This window comes from Crassostrea angulata, chromosome 7, assembly GCF_025612915.1.
Source record: "Crassostrea angulata isolate pt1a10 chromosome 7, ASM2561291v2, whole genome shotgun sequence".
Classification (NCBI taxonomy): domain Eukaryota; kingdom Metazoa; phylum Mollusca; class Bivalvia; order Ostreida; family Ostreidae; genus Magallana; species Magallana angulata.
The window spans coordinates 5,524,965-5,542,790 of record NC_069117.1 but is presented as its reverse complement, the minus strand read 5'-3'; the positions used below and the strand labels follow the sequence as shown (position 1 = coordinate 5,542,790).

The following is a 17,826-nucleotide window of genomic DNA, read 5'->3' as shown; positions in this document are numbered from 1 at the left end:
TTTAAAAGCAAGATTGATTTCATAAACAATGACTGAGGAGACTTGCTGTATCTAGAGTAGACAGGGTTACCTTTGGAAACTCGTAATGTAGCGACTGCCACTCTGGTCAATGGATACCTTAGATAAAGTCTACACAATGCTATACTAGTATGTGGGTAAGAGACTGCAATTTTGAATATCATTTGAAATACGCTGCAGAAGTGATCAACAGCTTTATCTCTGAATGATTGAAACTCACTGTCCTCTAAGCATGCTTTGATAGCATATGCAGTTCCATCGATTGACGTGCCCGAGTTTGTCCAATCGAACTCCTCTCCAATTTGAACATTGTTTGGTGACGCTTTGTATCCCTCTGCACATGGCCCTAAACACGGTCCACTTGTAACTAAGTTATCTCCCTTGCTTCGCCTGGTAAAAATCACATTTGAGAAAAGACAGCAAGGACACAAAACGAATAATAAATGATTCTGATTTCCATTGTATCTTTATGATATGGTCTTACCATCCTATGAGATCACCGTCCAGAACTGCAATCCTCTCGTACTCAACCACCGTGTATGTTGTGGTATTTTTACCTGTTTAAGAAATGATGACATTTTTTTATCTTATTCATCAGAAAAAAATATTTGACTCTTGTGGACAGTTTTTAAAAAAAAAAAACACCTTACCTGAAACATAAATGCTGTTGTACGCCACCAGTTTATATTTACTACCACTTGGCCTCCAAACCATGAAATCAATGTATCCAGATTTCCAATGGGAGAATTCCCAAGAAGTGATGCGTGAACAACTTGTTATGGTATACACAAAATCAGTCATCAAGTACATCGTATCTGAGAAATCAAATTACATGACTTACATTTAGACTTCGTGGTACATATTTTGTATCTTACGTCAAATTAATGTATCCTTAAAACGAAATGTTAGTTGTTACATAGTTCGCCATACTTTGTCCGCCGTCTTTTCCTTCTGTTAGGTCTTCCGGGTAAAGATAGATGAGACTGTTTAGGCAGGGAGCAGCTTTACAAACATTAAAAAAAGTAATAAATGAAATTGATAGTCCCTCAAAATATTTTCAACATTTCTCATTGTTAAATTATTTTCATAATTACAAATTTTCATTGCTATTTTCGTTTTGCCTGTTGAATTCAAATGCAGTATACTTCTGTGTATTAAAACATACGAAGAAACAGAAATCTTATAATATCCGTTCCCATTATATACTTAGATTTGAATGTACATATTTTTAAAATTTTATTTCACTTTATAGCTATTTTTGTAACAAGAACTGGAACATTTTTTACTTCTCATTAGTATTTGTTTACGCAAATTAAACTTACAGACATCAGCAAACATGAGAGAACCGTCAGTTGTAATCACTGGTTGTGGCACAGGACATTTCGTGATGGCTGCTATGACGTCAGACTCGACGGCGGATAAATTTGCATAAGACGGTGCATGGAAATATCGGCTATTGACTCCCGCTGTTCTTCTATACTCTTTCTCATAACCACTGTTAATATCTACAGATCATTTAATGCATATAATTAAAAATTTATCAAAAACAAATATTGATAAAAAAGTTGTTAACATATTTCATTCTGTGCATCAAATTACCAATAGCAAATATAGTGTTTGGCCATGCTTTCATTATATATTCCGCCTGGATAGATGCACCACTTCTTACTCCGTCTATGGCTAACACGTAATAATTAGCAGCGCTCGCACGGTCTCCATTGGCCGCCGTAAAGAATTTGTTTTTGGTATAAGCCAAAGCGGTGTCTAGCATGTTTCTTTTGCCTGTGCCTTCAGGTAATTTTAGAATCTGATAGCTGATATCTGAAGGCGTCATATAGGCGTCCAGGGTGATTGTTGTGTACGCATCTGTGTCATACGTAACGACTCCAATACGTATAGTGCTTGAGGATACGTCCAACTGCTGTGCTATTCTGGAGAAGAAACTTTTCAGGAACACGTAGTTTTCATGCGAAGACGATTCTGTTCTTTCTATTATAAATACAATATCTAGTTGGCAATCTGAAAATACAAGTGATTGTGGTTAAATGATGGTTGATTTCCTATAAGCATTGTCTGTAGTATCATAGAAAAGAAGGAGTCAATTTTTTTTTAATGGCTTACTTGAAGTGACTAGACTAGTATCATTTATGTTGTCTGGACACTGAGTGATATTGGGAACGACCACATCGTTAATACATTGAAGCACAGAAAAGTTTTCGGCTTTCAGGTATTTGGCGTCGTCCACGGCAGCAAGAAATTCTGAGTCAACACTCGAGGAAATGTTCACACCTTAATCAAAGTCGATTTCAGAGACATGAATTAAGATTATTTCATAATCTGGCGATAGGCAGCGCTCAATATTGTATTGATAATACAAAGTATTTAACAAAGAAACGTTGTCAATGTGACAGCAAACTGGGTTTTCTTTTGTGTGAACAGTACCAATAATCCATTTGTCAACCCTGACTTTATAAATACTACCTATCAAGAAAAAAGGGGAACTCTATATGCAGTATTTTGCCAAAATAATTATGTTTATCAACTTGAGTTTTTAAGTTGATTTTAAAAATCAAAATAAAAGATTTACGTAAATTAATAAACAAATCTCTAATATGTGTAGAATTGATTTGAAGAACAACATTCTATCTTGAAAACTGTAAAATTGTAAATTATCAAAAATTTAAAAAAACTAATAATATGCCCGTCTCCAGTAAAAGTGCAATTGATTTGAAACATAACAACTTCCTATCTTGAAAATATGAGAAGTTATTCGTACAATGAGGGTACCCAATATATAAAGATAAATGGGGTACTCGTACTCTAAATGCAATATTTTGCCAAAAAAGAACTAAGTTTAACGGTTAATATTTTTTTCCAGAAATTATCATACATCAAGATGCAAGTAAGTAAGTTGCACGATATTTTGATACGTGTACAATAAATCTGCAAAACATCAACTTCCTCTCTTATTAACTGTAGACGGAATTATCGGTAAAATATGCGTACACTTTTGACAGCTGCTAGCCTGTCCGCCATTTTCAATAACCGGAGTTTTCCTTTGCAAATGTAAATAAACTTTTAAAATGTTAGGTTTTAAGTAATCTCTTTTGAAACAGACATTTGTATTAAATGGAAACAATTACGTTCAAGAAGAAGCTAAATATGATAACCTTTCTATGTCCTTTCTATATTTTTTTTAAAAAAAGGTCTTCTCTCTTAGTTTATCTGAATTAGATATATTAAGTTGGAGTGAGCTTTTTGCAAAAATTTTGCAAAAAACAAAGCTACAGCTAGACATTGGTCTTGAGTTAACGTTGTCATACGTCTCTAAAGAATGATTTTCAAAGAAATGTAAAGACTTACCAACAATGAATAGATTACTGGAGTCTATAGATCTGATTGCTGATCCAAATGCAGCAGCTTTGTTTCCAGCAGACGGACCACGAGTCAGAAGAATGTAGTAATTGCTAGCGTTTGAACGATCACCATTTTCTGTGGTAAAGAAGTTCATCTGGGTATACTTCAAGGCTTTATCCATGTAACGGCTGCCCCTGTCGTATGCAATATTTCCCTGGTTAATGTTAGTGATTCCGGTAATGATTCCATTGCCTGTAGAGTATTGGTTCAACGGGAAAGCAGTGGCGGCCCCATCGGCGTAAGTCACCACCCCTACCTTAATTGCTGTGTCTCCGATGATCATACGGGACACCAAACTTACAAAAAAGCTTTTCATATCGTTAAAGTCTTTAACAGTTAGTTCGTCTGTATCCTCCATTATAAAAACGATGTCTAATTGACAGTCTGGAACATACAAAACAAAGGCAATTTTGAATAACTGATATATTATGGAAATGAAAAACAAAAAATTAACCAATATATAGAGAGCGAAATTCGCCGGTGCAAAACGCCGACAAGAGTAAGCGAGCTCTAAAATCCAATGTGCGGGGAAAAGAACGAGATAAACTTTCAGATTCTTCAAGAAAAGTTTTTATTACCAGCATTTTTTCAGGCTTCCCTTCAGGACTTTGCCAGACTCATGCATTCACTGTGTTGGATTTTTTTATGGATGTTTGGAACTATCATGCTTCAGTAAATTATTATGTTTTTTCTTGCAGTGTAAAAATATATAAACGTTATCCGTTAGGTGTAAGTTTCAAAGAAATATCTGAGGGATATTGTTCTTATTTGAAATGTGTATTATGTTTTTTACAAAGAATTTTTATTCCTAAATGTTCCTCCATGCAGAATTGGAGGCGCAGTTATTTTGTTAATCTAATGATTGTCTCCTACACACCGATGGCAAAAATGGTCATTCAAACTTGTATAAAAACCATCTCAGATATTAGATGCTGTCGGTTACCGATTGTCATAATTACCGTTTAAGGAGTCTATTGTGCTAACCACATTATTCAATCCACAACTGGCACCTTTCTTTAGGTTGTGTACATTTAACCACATGAACTCTTCAATAACGCTGGCATCATTTTGTTTAACTATACTGACTCACAAATTATTGCACATATTTTAGATATCTGATATGCGCGTTAAATTAGAAATGTTTCTGACCTAATATAACTTTCGTGTTCGCCCAATCCTGGAAAGCTCTACACTCTTTTACTGAAGCGTTTTTTACAACGCCTTTTTAGGACTTTGATTTTATTTTTGTTGTGTAACGATTTTGTGTAATATGTACTGTTGAATCATGCGTACGGCACATGACGACTGTTTTTGTATTGTCGCCTAGCAATCAGCGGAGATTGTCACGTGATCCACAGAGGGTATATAAACCAGCGCGTCGTAGTCGCAGGGTTTGTTTTCCCTAGCAGTCTTCAAAGAGAAAGACCGAGATAGGAATTGCAAGACTAAGGTACGGTTTTGGTAGCTGGGTTGCCATGAGAGAGAGTTTAACCACATTGATATTAATAGGACCAATCGTGTTTGGAGGCCGACCACTAGTTGGTTATTATAGAGGCTGTCCTCTTGGAGGTTAGCCTAGCTTAGTCGTCGCTGATTCTCTAGTAGTATTAGGGAAGGGGTACGCCTTTAGTTAGAGATTGTACACTGTCCGTCCTGCATAAGGCGTTAACACAGTGACTGCCTCTGCTCAGGGTTTACCTCTTGAGTAGGTAATATAGCTAGGGCGTGCCGCGGGTATTCACCACCGCCTGAAAAAGGCATATAATAGTGTTTACCTTGTGGTATCAATAAAGTTTAAATTCCAGCCGACCATATTCATTTTGTGATTTTACCCTAAGTAAGGGACGGCCATTTTGTAAATATTTGTTGGCCAATTGTAATCTATAATCATTGTGGAGCGGAAAATTATTATTGTTTAATATTTCAATATTTAACCCACAGACACTAGAAACGACCACGTAACGGACACCTCGACACGTTACAGTTCTTGTTGATCATTCGCAGTAATATCAATTTGATATACGCGTTCACTTACCTCCGCTTACATGTATAAGTGTATGTTGATATTTTAAGGTCAGACAACACGTTCCTTAGTTATATATAACCTTTTTCAGGAATTCGGTAGCAATTTACTTTTCTACTTTGATGAGCTTTCTTGCAAGTATAATTTTTTAAACCCATTTCGGTAAAAAACCGGATATATTTTTTTTTATTGCAAGAAGATACAAAAAAGATGATCGAGAAACGTGTCGTCTGACCTTAAAATAAATAATCTCAAATTGCTAGAAGATTTTTCACAGCATGTTTCTTTGTTTTTTAATTTATTTAGTGCACCTTCATAACTAGTGTTTTGTTTGGGGGGGGGGGGGGGGGGGTTCATAGCTTTGTAATACTTGGCACCCTTTTGTTATTTGACCTATTAGCTTAATTAACCTGGCCAGTCTTTAGTTAAAGTATTATTTGTAACTTAAACCAGTCAAAAAAAAATTATCATTATGCCTTAAACATATGAACTACTAACTAGTCATTAAAATTTTGTAAAATACAGAAATTACACAATCTGAAAGTTTTTCAATGAAATCTACCGGAAAATCCATCTTAAAATGGCATGAATTATTTTCTCTTTGTTTGAAAAAACATTGTAGCAATGTATATTGGCATTAACATTAGATAAATAGTGCCTGTTTGGGAGGGTAACAGTTGAAATTGACACCCGAGAAAAACATTGTCAACCGATGCGAAGCGTCTGATTAGAGAAAATTTTACTACTTTCATATAGGAATAACGTGAATTCTACAGCGAACCGTACGCGCATAATTTTCGCGCTTGTAACAATTTTTAATGTTACCCGTTGCTAAGTGCGTTGCTTACGATGGGGGTAATAGAAAGGATTATGAACTGCGTCTTAACCAATCAGATTTCAGTATTTAACATGAAAGTATGACAAAATATAACATTATATAAATAGTGCCTGTTTGGGAGGGTAACAGTTGAAATTGACACCCCGAGAAAACTATTGTCAACCGACGCGAAGCGGAGGTTGACAATGGTTTTCGAGGGGTGTTAATTTCAACAGTTATCCTCCCAAACAGGCACTATTTATTTTGTTATACTGAATGTCTAAATTTAAAAAAAAAACTTAACGGAATAACGTGAACTCTACGGCGAACCGTACGCGCATGATTTTCGCGCATGTAACAATTTTTAATGTTACCCGTTGCTAAGTGCGTTGCTAACGCTGAGGGTAATAGAAAAAAATATGAACTGCGTCTAAACCAATCAGATTTCAGTATTTAACATGAAAGTATAACAATATCTAAATAGCGTCTGTTTGGGAGGGTAACAGTTGAAATTGACACCCTGAGAAAACCATTGTCAATCTCTGCTTAGCGTCGGTTGACAATTGCAATGGTGTCAATTTAAACTGTTATCCCTCCCAAACAGGCACTATTTATTTTATTATACTAAATGTCTTAATTTTGGAGAAAATTTTACTGCTATTATAAAGAAATGACGTGAATTCTACGCCAAAACGTACGCGCATATTTCACGCGCATGTAACAATTCGTTGTGTTACTCATTGCCAAGTGTGTTGCTAATGCTGAGGGTACCAAAACGGGTAATTAAGTGCGTCTAAACCAATCATATTTCAGTACTTAACATTAAAATATAATTAAATAATTTGTAACCCTTATTAGATTTGTTTAAAGGTGTTTGCATCCTCAATAAAAGTTTATTTTAAACTTGTTTGCTGTTACATTTTGGGTTTGCTACGGACCAAATGGTTGTACAGTTGAGGCGCCAATTCACCACAGGTTATTTGCTGCTCGCATGTAAAACCTTTTCGTGCTTTGTTTCATTTTTTAAAAAAGGTCATTCTAGAAATCAAAAAAATTAATATATTAAGATTAAAAGTGTAAAACAAAATTGAAAAGGGTGAACCTTACCTTGGGTAGTGACGTTTACGCTCTCACATGATGTGATTTTTTGAAGAACATCATTTTTAATGTTTATCAGGTTTTCGTAAGAATCTACATTTGTATACTTGGTGTAGTCTCCACAGGTATCAACGGCCTTCTGGTATTCGGTCTGGTACTGATTACCAATATCTGAGAATGATTAAAAAAAACAATTAAATTAAATATTTGAATAATAATAAGCTTTCTATTTAATGGAAATCTAGCAACAGTGTATCACAAACAACTTACGAACGGAAAAAATGTAATTTCTTCCGCTACTTCTTATCTCTTTTGCTACAGCTTCCGGATAACTTTCGAAAGGTCCTACAATAATTACGTAGTAGTTACTGGCATCCTTACGATCACCTCTAGCGGCCGTAAACACACTGTCCCGGGCATGAATCAAACCTTTGTCTACCAAATGGTCAGTGCTATTCGTCTCCACGATTGATTCAATGGCTCCTCGAACAGATTCAGAGGAAGTATGAGTGTCTAGCCTAAATACCGTTGACGCCCCAGAATCAAATAAAACCATACCGACTTTGATGCCAGTACTTGAGACAGTTATATTTTCCATTAACTCCGCCAGAAATCTTTTGGTGTATCGTAAGTTGTATCTTTCTACTATGAACACTATATCAAGCTCACAGTCTGAAAAAAGTGATATTTAATTTCTTACTTTTGAGAAAAAAATAATTTACAATACTTTAAAAAAACCAAATTGCGATGCTAACCGAAACAATAGAGTAGTACAGTTCCAAGTAATAATTTTGGTATCAGTGAAGGATATTATATTTTATGTATATATATATATATATATATATATATATAGATATATATATATATATATATATATATATATATATATATTATATTATATTATATTTTAAATTACATTATATTTAATTCTGTAGTAATATGTCCATCTAAATTTTCTTTTCACAGCTACAAGTCTACTGAAAGACATACCAAACGTAGTTGGTTCAAATGTTATATTGGAACAAACAGCAATATTCTGTAGAAGAGTGTTGAACTGAGAGTACAAATCGTCTGGTGAACTAACTTCAAGGTAGCTGCTGTTGTCACCTGCGATCGCTTTCAAGTCCGTAATTAACGAAGCGGATGGAGAAATACCTATGATTATATCACCAGGTTAAATCTTTTTTAAACATAAAATATGTATCTTTTTTGAGTTTACAATATTTATTTCAAACCACTAGAAAAAAGTTTAATGAATTTTATAACATGATGAAAATTTTAAAAAATAATATAACAAAACGCACGTGGGTTTTTTTTTTTTTTTTTAATTTCTAATTATTTGTAAAGTATATAGATAATTCTCTTGATGATATTCATACAACTTTTTTGGTTTTTTTTTTTTTGTTTTTTGTTTGTTTGGTATTTTTTTTCGACAAAGCCATCTTAAACTAAATTGATTGTATTGAAGTACTTTAACGACCATCGAAACTACTATAAATTGTTAAAACATGAGAACCTGAAGACAATATTAATCCTTGAAAATTTTCCTTAGCTATTGCTAAAATCAGTTGTAAAAAGATACAGTACCAACAGAAAAAAGTTGATTCTTTAGGTTTATTCTGATTTGATCTGCCACTGGTGCTCCTGTCTGTAAAGAATGCGTTTTTGCAATCACAACAAAATGTCTGAAAGCTGTGAATCTGTTTCCTTTGGCTAATGTGAAGAAGTCGTAAAATCCAACTCGAAGAGCTTCAGCCAGGTTTACGGTAGATGCGGCGTTTGATATTGGTATTGATGTAATGGAGCTATCCAGTGTCGAAGCGGAGTAGTAGTCATTGAGTTCGATGTTTAGGTCCACAGTATCGTCATAAGTAATGACTCCAGCTAAAATATCACTCGTTGAAAGTCGCAGACTTCCCGCGAGATCGCCTATAGCAGTCATTAATGTTGAATGAAATGAGGAAGTGTAGGCCGAAGCTTCAACGATGAACACTAGGTCGATTTTACATGTTGAAACTAAAATGAGATCAATGTAAAAGAAAACATTTACGTAATTTTCATTTGTTGGAGTATTAAGGTTCTGATTATGAATGATTGAAAGAAAGAATGGATTAAACTAGAGCAAAAAAAAACAGGGGTTGATCAAACCAGAGCAGACTAGCGGATATCCTGTTAGAATTCCTCCAAATCCACAAGTGCGATGTAGATTTCCTGCGACCTGCTTGAATCCAGAGTTACATGCGTAGGTACTTGTTCCATTGCAGGAAGTGTTGTTAGTGGTAATGCTCACATAGGAATTAGTTACGTGGCTACATGCAACGTCTGATAAAGAAAAAAAATATCGTAAATAAGATAAATTAATTCTGATTTGTTTTAATGAAATTCATCATCGAAAAAAGCTTTAAAAGTTTGAATTATTTCAAGTAAGATAGGACTTTGTGACCACAAACCATTAGGAAACCTCCATTCCCCTGACGAGTTCCATCCAGTCATTATCCATATAAAGTTGATAGTGTATGGTGTTAAATGATAGCAGGTCATAAAAGTTCCATTTCCAGGTGAGCTTCCGGTGCCCACATATACGTATGATCCGTTCCAAGAAAACCAAAATTCGTCAAAATAAGACTGGGACAAGGGTGTTCCAGATTCACTAACACAGGTAGTTCCCCCAATACCATATCTAATTGCAGACTGCGTGTTGTTCCAGCCACCTATAATTATTTCGTAATGGGTACCGCTCGATGGGCTATCTTCACTACCCAAGGCAATATGAATGTCAGTGTTTGCCCTTGCTCTAAAAGCGACAGACTCCCTTCCCATGGCAACGAAACAGTCGGTCGTCATACTGTAGAACACCTGGTTGTCAGGGGTAGTTCTGCTGATGTCCGACGATGCTGAAAGCAACAGTTTATGTTCTGTTACCATACAACTAGAATTAGATCGATAAGACCTTAACTACTATAAATAGGGGGTTGATAATTCATTGAACATTATCCATTGAATAAAGCAATTGTCCCGACATCAGATGAATACTTGTAAAACATATGTAATGATTTTATAGTCTGTCCCAAGATATTAATGCTGCACATTTGGACGATGTTTTATTAAAATACACATACCTGTGAAAGAAGTGCAATTGAAATCGATGAAAGGGAAATTTACAAGATAACCTTATTAACATATTATCATTTTTCCCTCGTAAAAATTCACAGGAACGAAAACAGATTTCCTATGGAGATTTATAATTGGGAATGTTGACATATTTCCTCCATTCGGAAGTACTTGTGACACCTTGCGCAATTTTTCAACGTTATCATTCGGGCTTCTTCATCTCCTTGGCAATGGAAAAACCCCGTATACTTTTTATTTTTAGCCTTGTATTGATACCCGACAAGCTAGAGGGGGTGTTTCAAGGGGGAAATCTTGGGATTTTTGGCATCTTCGGAAGCAAAAGGTATTTATAAATATCAAATAATGTAAGAAAATATGCAGCAAAATATCTCAGGACAGACTATAGACGTTTTTGCCAAACAAAATGTTTTTATTTTGTTGGATTATTCATTCCCAAACAAAATGTTTTTATTTTGTTGGATTATTCATTCGCATGAATTCAAGGAGAGTTTTAATTGATAATGAGTGTAAAAGAATACTTACAGTAACAACCGAGTCTTTTACAAGAAATATTCTCCGCTGGGGGTGTCCCGCACGACCCACTGGGCTTCACACAAGCTCTGTACCGGACAAGAATTTGATTGCTACAGTCTACTGGACAAGGAGACCATGGTTCCCAGTCTCCCCAAAAAGCTAGATTGATATACATGTATTTACAGTTTACAAACAAAATATGCTTTTAATTTACTCTGATACTTTTTCTCATTGCCTATAATTCATCAGTAAAAGTTTCACTGATTAAATACCTGTTTCATTTGATTATTATGCATTATTTGTGACATTCGATTATTTAATTTAAAAATGCTATATGCTAATCAGTATTTTTAGAATAATTCTATAAGTCATATGTAGAGGGAAATATTTATCTTAAATATTAGTGATGCATTATTAAAACACAATTCTAACTCATTATAAAGGATGTAGCAAAAAAATAAGATTCCTTTTGAAAAGGCAATAAACAATATCTTAAACAATTATTTACAGTAGCAAGTATCCCTCCATTCAAGATATTTTGTATGTCCAGGGCAAGGGTCTCCTCCCAGCCAACTAGTTGTGGCTTGCAGATTACAGGTAGTCTGATAGTTACATTTGGAATTCACGGTAGATGTCACTGTCAATGAGTTGGAGTATGTCCAAGAGCTACAGAACCATCTCGCATGCATGGCCTCGAGATAGTACTCGAACGAACACGATCTACTGCGGGTTGTCCCAACAGGGATTTTTATACAGGCTAAGGAAAAACAAAACAAAATTTTAAAATATGTTGGTTTGTTTATTTGACAAAGCCTATACCATTGCAGTTTTTAAGAAAACGTTTAATTTTTCATATTAATACGATATATAAATTGAGGCTCTTATAATACCAATTGATTTGTTAACGGGTCAAGATTTCAACAAGGGTACGTCTACAAAGCACTTAAATGTCCCTTCAATAGTACATGCAATATCATGAAAATATATTAATAAAAAAAGCCGGAAGTCAAAATAGTGGGGAACAGACATGTTGTCATGTGAATACAAAGTTATTCAGACCAGCTCATTTGTTTAAATCATACTTTTTTAATTGATTTTTGTTTGAATTTGTACTGAACCAATCATCGACATAAGTATATATATTAATAACATGTACAAAAAATATCTATTTATGCAAAACAAATTAAAATATGCTCTGATAAAACAACAGCACTTTAAGAGGTTCGTTCTTTAGGTTTTTGGTAGCCATTTTGAGTCACCTCTTGTCTGAAAATTCTGCACCACATATTAATTCTAGTTGTATATTTATATTCTAAGGTGCCAAATAAACTTTATCAAATAAAGTTGTTTTTAAAAAATTACAATTTTACGGAGTTATGTAAGGGACTTTATTATGTGGCGAAAGGTTTCCAAGAAAGAAATGAATAATTTTCAAAACTCACTAGTTTTAGAGTACTGTTACTTTAGCTTCCTATTTTTCAGCGCAGTCCAAACTTCTATAAAGTTTGTGTATTACGATATAATCATGCTGTTTTAAAAAACATATCTAAACAATATTTTGATATATTTATCGATATATTTTGGCCTATTTAGCTTATATTTCATAGAAGTTAAGATAATTAACTCCATTTTGGCCTAAAATTAGCTTATTTCATGCTTTATCTCAAATTTTTGAAATGTGACCCCCTACTTGTTTTGCATTTATATGAGACATTAAAAGTATGTCTATTTGTATTCAAAGTTTTGGAAAGATGAAAATACTATTGTTTTTTTTATTTGCTTTATAATTTGATTACTCCAAAATTTTGTATCATCTGGTGTTGTGTTCATTAGGTAATGGCCTTTGAAGCCACCGGTAAAGCCAGGCATTTTAAACTGTGATTTAGATTTTACTATCATTGTCAGTACATGTGTTTAACTTCATACTATATTAAAATCATAACTAAATTATAGTTTAAACTATAAATATTTGTTTGATTTCTTCATATTATCAATTTTCATGTCAAATTTTAGCAACATTTTCAGAAAATTTATCATTTCTGTTTGGGGCCCTATATTTCCAAAAAATGGCATGTGACATGGGTAACAAATAAATAATAAAAATTTAGGTCCCCATCTTTATATCCAAGTGGTTTTCGGATGATTTACATTACTATTATTTCAGGTGCCAACCTCCTTATTTTTTTCAAAATTAATCAAGAACGTAAAGACAAGTCAATTTAGATTTTTAAGGGTAATGATAAACTGCAATTAGGGCAAACAAGTAGCGATATTTAATTTGAATAGTTGATAGACTCACCGTTCTCTAAGCATGCTTTGATAGCATATGCCGTACTACCTATTGAAGTCCCCGAGTTTGTCCAATCGAACTCCTCTTCGATTTGAACATTGTTTGGTGACGCTTTGTATCCCTCCGCACATGGTCCTAAACACGATCCACTCGTGATTAAGTTATCTCCCGCACTCCGCCTAATAAATTAGCAAACATGGTATAAAATTGAAAAACAAGGAGTAACAAGAGGCCCATGGGGCCACATCGCATACCTAAGCAACAATGACTTTAATGAGCGTTAAAAAAACATTGTGCCATATGGCACCGCGGTAGAATAACAAAAAAGAAATATTGTAAAGGATTTTTATACTTTTTTGCATACACGTACGTAATCTTAGACATTGTATTGTTATAGAATACTAGTTTTACCGAGAATAAAAAAATCCTACGCAAGTTGAAACTAAACATTTGGTAGGGATACACTGTTAATTTTAATTCTAATTCCCTATATTTTTTTTGCCCCCCCCCCCAAGCGATCGAAATATATGACAGCATAAAGGTACATAATATATATATATATATATATATATATATATATATATATATATATATATATATATACACATATGTAGTTATTGTATTTTATTTCAAAAATTCCTATAGATGTTAAGAAGAAAATTGTACCTCAATGCGCTCAAATTAAAAACACTCAAATATTTAATGTCTACTCCATTATAATTAAACGACCTTGTTTACCCGGCGTAAACTCGTGCGACTTGCTCACTTACTCACACTTGGTTGATGAATACACTTGAATGAAAAATTTTGTCACGTGAAATGTTAAAGAGCTTTAAAAATTAACGTATTCACATGCATATCACTCTATTTTACTAAGGCCCACCCATTTTTTTTTCAGCTTCATTCAAAAATATCAAATGGCTCCAAATCAGGATAATTTTCCGCTGTAATATTTTCTTAGAAATAGCGATAATGCGATAATAACAGAAATGTGTCAGAACTATGGAAACTGTTTTAACGGTGTCGTTTTTATTAACTCGTGTCTGAAAAACTATCAAAATTCATGTATATTTCATATTATTCATTTTATAAAGAGGGGCCCCCGAGAGTAGTTACAACAGATCATCCTTGAATTTTTTTGTACAAGTTTTTAACGTTCAGCGAGACGTTTCTAACAATCAACCAGAATTTCAGCGCTAATCGTAGAATTATAAGCAAGATACAAAGCTCACAATTTTGCTAGTTTGAGTCATATTTTGTTCACATGAGTTTATTACATTCAGCTTAAGATTTTGAACTTGGTATTTCCTATTCAGCATTTTAAATTGAAACAAAAAATGGCCTCTGATGTGTACAAACATAGAATTGTGAGCAAAGCTCTGTATCCTGCTTATAATTCGAAGCTTAACACTCAAATATGGTTAGTAAATAGAAATAAGTGTAAACAAATAAAATAAGAAACATGCACAAACAAACGGACAGACGGACGGATGGACAGACGGACAAAATGTGATCAGAATAGCTCACTTGTGCTTTCATCTCAGGTGAGCTAAAAATAGTATATAATGTTACATTGTATTTCCAAATTTTACTTGTATTAGAATAAAGTCGTCTTACCATCCAATAAGGTCACCTTCAAGAACAAATATTCTATCCTTTTCATCCACATTGAAAGTTGTGGTATCTTTACCTGTTTAAATAATTGATAACACTTTTATATAATTTATAAAAAATTCGGTATCTGATTTTAAATAACGTTAACAGTTTCAAAATAACCAACCTACCTGAAACATAGATACTGTTGTAACCCAACAGTTTATATTTACTGCCACTTGGCCTCCAGACCATGAAATGAATATATCCAGATTTCCAATGGGAAAATTCCCAAGAGGTGATGAGTGAGCAGCCTTTTATTGTAAAGACATAATCCGTCATCAAGTACATCATATCTGAAAGTAAATGATACGACTTAATTTCGAACAGTATTTAATTTGTACTAACATTGGAAATGAAAGTATTAAACAGGAATATTTTCTAGAAACAATATATTTCCTGCTACATTATGATGCAATAAAGTTTTACATACTGTTGACAAAATTATTTTCGCTCCGTGTTATTTTCGCCGTCTTTACTTGCAAACTTTGACCACTGACAACGCGGGTAAAGGGGCGAAAATAAAACGGGGGCGATTTCCCTATGTACAGTACCTTTTCCGCCGTCGTTTCCTTCTGTTAGGTCCTCTGGATAAAGATAGATCAGACTGTTCAAGCAAGGGGCAGCTAAACAAAGAAAATACGGATCAGTGCAGGTTATGTTTAGATGAAACGTATAATCTGTCTAATCATGTTTTTATTTGTAAAATATTTACATATTTACAATTGTTTACGGTTTTTGTGTTTTCCTCTTGGAAAAAACATAGTATACTGAACTGTATAAAACTACTACTAGCATAATGAAACTGAATTCTGGTGGAGTCCTTTTCGATTAAGTATGAAGTTTAGATATTTCAAGAATTTCTTCTTATTTGAGTAATAAGATTTGGCAATATTTAACTTTGAAATAATTAAATAGTTACGTCAATAGTACTTACAAGCATTAACATTCGTGGTGGAGCTATCAGTTGTAGTCACTGGTTGTGAAACAGGACATCGCGTGATGGCTGTTATGACGTCAGACTCAATGGTGAACAAATTTGCATAAGACGATGCATAAAAATAACGACTATTATCTCCGGCTGTGCTTCTATATTCATTCTCGTAACCACTGTTAATATCTATAAATCATCATTTGTATACATAGAGAAAAATGCATGATTGATTTATTAACACACTACAGTAAATTTATTGTCAAACAGGTTCGCCAAAATAGATTTGCTATTGCATATTGTGTTTTACTTATTTTTGTAGAAAATACTTTAATATGGACGTCAATTGACACAAACATAATTTACCAATTGCGAAAACTGTGTTTGGCCATGAGTCGGCGATGTGTTGTCCCTGAATAGAGGCGCCACTTCTTACTCCGTCTATGACGAACACGTAATAATTAGCAGCGCTCGGGCGGTCTCCATTGGCCGATGTGAAGAAGTTGTTCTTGGTGTGAACCAACGCGTTGTCTATCAGATATCTCTGGTCTGTGTCCTCCGATAACTTCAGAATCTGGTAGCTGATATCTGTAGGCGTCATGTACGCGTTAAGGGCGATCGTTGTGTTTGCATGTGTGTTGTACGTAACCACACCAATCCGTGTAGTACTCGTAGATACATGCAACTGTTGTGCAATATTGGCAAAGAAACTTTTCAGGAAAACATAGTTTTCGTGAGAAGAAGATTCTGTTCTTTCCATGATAAAAACAATATCTAGCTGGCAGCCTACAAATACAACCGAGTAGTCATTATGTTACATAAAGTATGTTTTTGTTTAAGCTTTGTCTGAAGCTTTTAGTAAAAATTGATACAAGATAATTTAACGACTTACTTGGAGTAATCAAACTAGCAGGTGTGATTGAAGCTGGACATTGGGTGATACTAGAAATAATCTGATCGTTCATACATACAAGCGTAGAAAAGTCGGTGGCCTTCAGGTATTTGTCGTTATCCACAATACTAAGCAATGCTGAGTCATAAGTTGAAGAAATAGCAATGCCTAAACAAATTAAATTTAAAAACACGAAGTCATAAAAGATTAAATCGATTAAATCAAAAACAATAATAAGACCATTTCATCGCCTAAAAGCAGACGTATATTTGACGTAACCCAACCCCTATAAAATTTGTGTCAAACCAAACCAAAGTGGCGTTATTCAGTGAATCAAAGACAGAGGAGTATGATACGTGTGCCACAAAGGGTTCAAGTAAATTGTGTTTGAAATCAAATATTGTTTATGATTAAGTTAGTGAAATGAAAGCATTCTTGATCATAAATTCGACATGCAGCGCAATGTCAAAAACAAAATTTTAAAATCAACATGTTGAAATGAACATTGCAAGGAAGGTTAGTTTTCGAAAGGAAAAACTGAAATAAAAAAAATACATTTAAATTTGTTATTATTGATATTATTTACCCAGAAAATGTTTTGGCTATAACAAAACGTTTGCAGATTTTACAGCGCGTTCGTGGCAAGTTGAAGTGATAACTCGTAATAAAATGACGTCATCGTTAAAGGCAGTGGCATTTGAAGTAATTTAAATAAACAAAATTGCTAAGAAATTTTTTTTTTAATTGGTTGTCTTACATTCATATGCGGACGATAAGTAAAAAAAAGAAAACCAAACAGACAGAATTGGACGCAAAATGCTGAACGACACATTTCAGTAATGCAGACACCAACAAGTAATACAGGGCAAGTTTGGAGTAGACAAATCATTTGTAGGCCTACTTAGAAAATATTTTTTTAAACTAGAATTGTATATGGAATGTGCACTCAGGGTAAATATTTTCCCCCAAAAAATTCTCATATGAAACGGAATATTGTCGTAAACGATATGGAGTGTTTAACTTCAACGAAAAGACTGAATAT

At 34.0% G+C, this 17,826-nt stretch overlaps 1 protein-coding gene across 2 annotated transcripts in view; it reads right to left on the bottom strand.

Moving 5' to 3' along the window:
* LOC128191974 (uncharacterized) overlaps positions 1–17,826 on the bottom strand; it is a 50,456-nt gene that overhangs the window by 13,197 nt on the left and 19,433 nt on the right. For both annotated transcript variants that reach the window (XM_052864372.1, XM_052864373.1), the window contains exons 11-33: positions 16,785–16,952; positions 16,259–16,678; positions 15,899–16,081; positions 15,516–15,587; positions 15,093–15,257; positions 14,926–14,998; positions 13,318–13,487; positions 11,527–11,775; positions 11,028–11,177; positions 9,824–10,267; positions 9,522–9,695; positions 8,961–9,389; positions 8,364–8,528; positions 7,644–8,045; positions 7,383–7,544; positions 3,382–3,819; positions 2,140–2,307; positions 1,618–2,037; positions 1,341–1,523; positions 949–1,020; positions 669–833; positions 503–575; positions 239–408 (exon numbers count right to left, since the gene is read on the bottom strand). In XM_052864372.1, the coding sequence (XP_052720332.1) occupies positions 239–408; positions 503–575; positions 669–833; positions 949–1,020; positions 1,341–1,523; positions 1,618–2,037; positions 2,140–2,307; positions 3,382–3,819; positions 7,383–7,544; positions 7,644–8,045; positions 8,364–8,528; positions 8,961–9,389; positions 9,522–9,695; positions 9,824–10,267; positions 11,028–11,177; positions 11,527–11,775; positions 13,318–13,487; positions 14,926–14,998; positions 15,093–15,257; positions 15,516–15,587; positions 15,899–16,081; positions 16,259–16,678; positions 16,785–16,952 (5,115 nt within the window). The remainder of the gene's footprint in view (positions 1–238; positions 409–502; positions 576–668; positions 834–948; positions 1,021–1,340; positions 1,524–1,617; positions 2,038–2,139; positions 2,308–3,381; positions 3,820–7,382; positions 7,545–7,643; positions 8,046–8,363; positions 8,529–8,960; positions 9,390–9,521; positions 9,696–9,823; positions 10,268–11,027; positions 11,178–11,526; positions 11,776–13,317; positions 13,488–14,925; positions 14,999–15,092; positions 15,258–15,515; positions 15,588–15,898; positions 16,082–16,258; positions 16,679–16,784; positions 16,953–17,826) is intronic.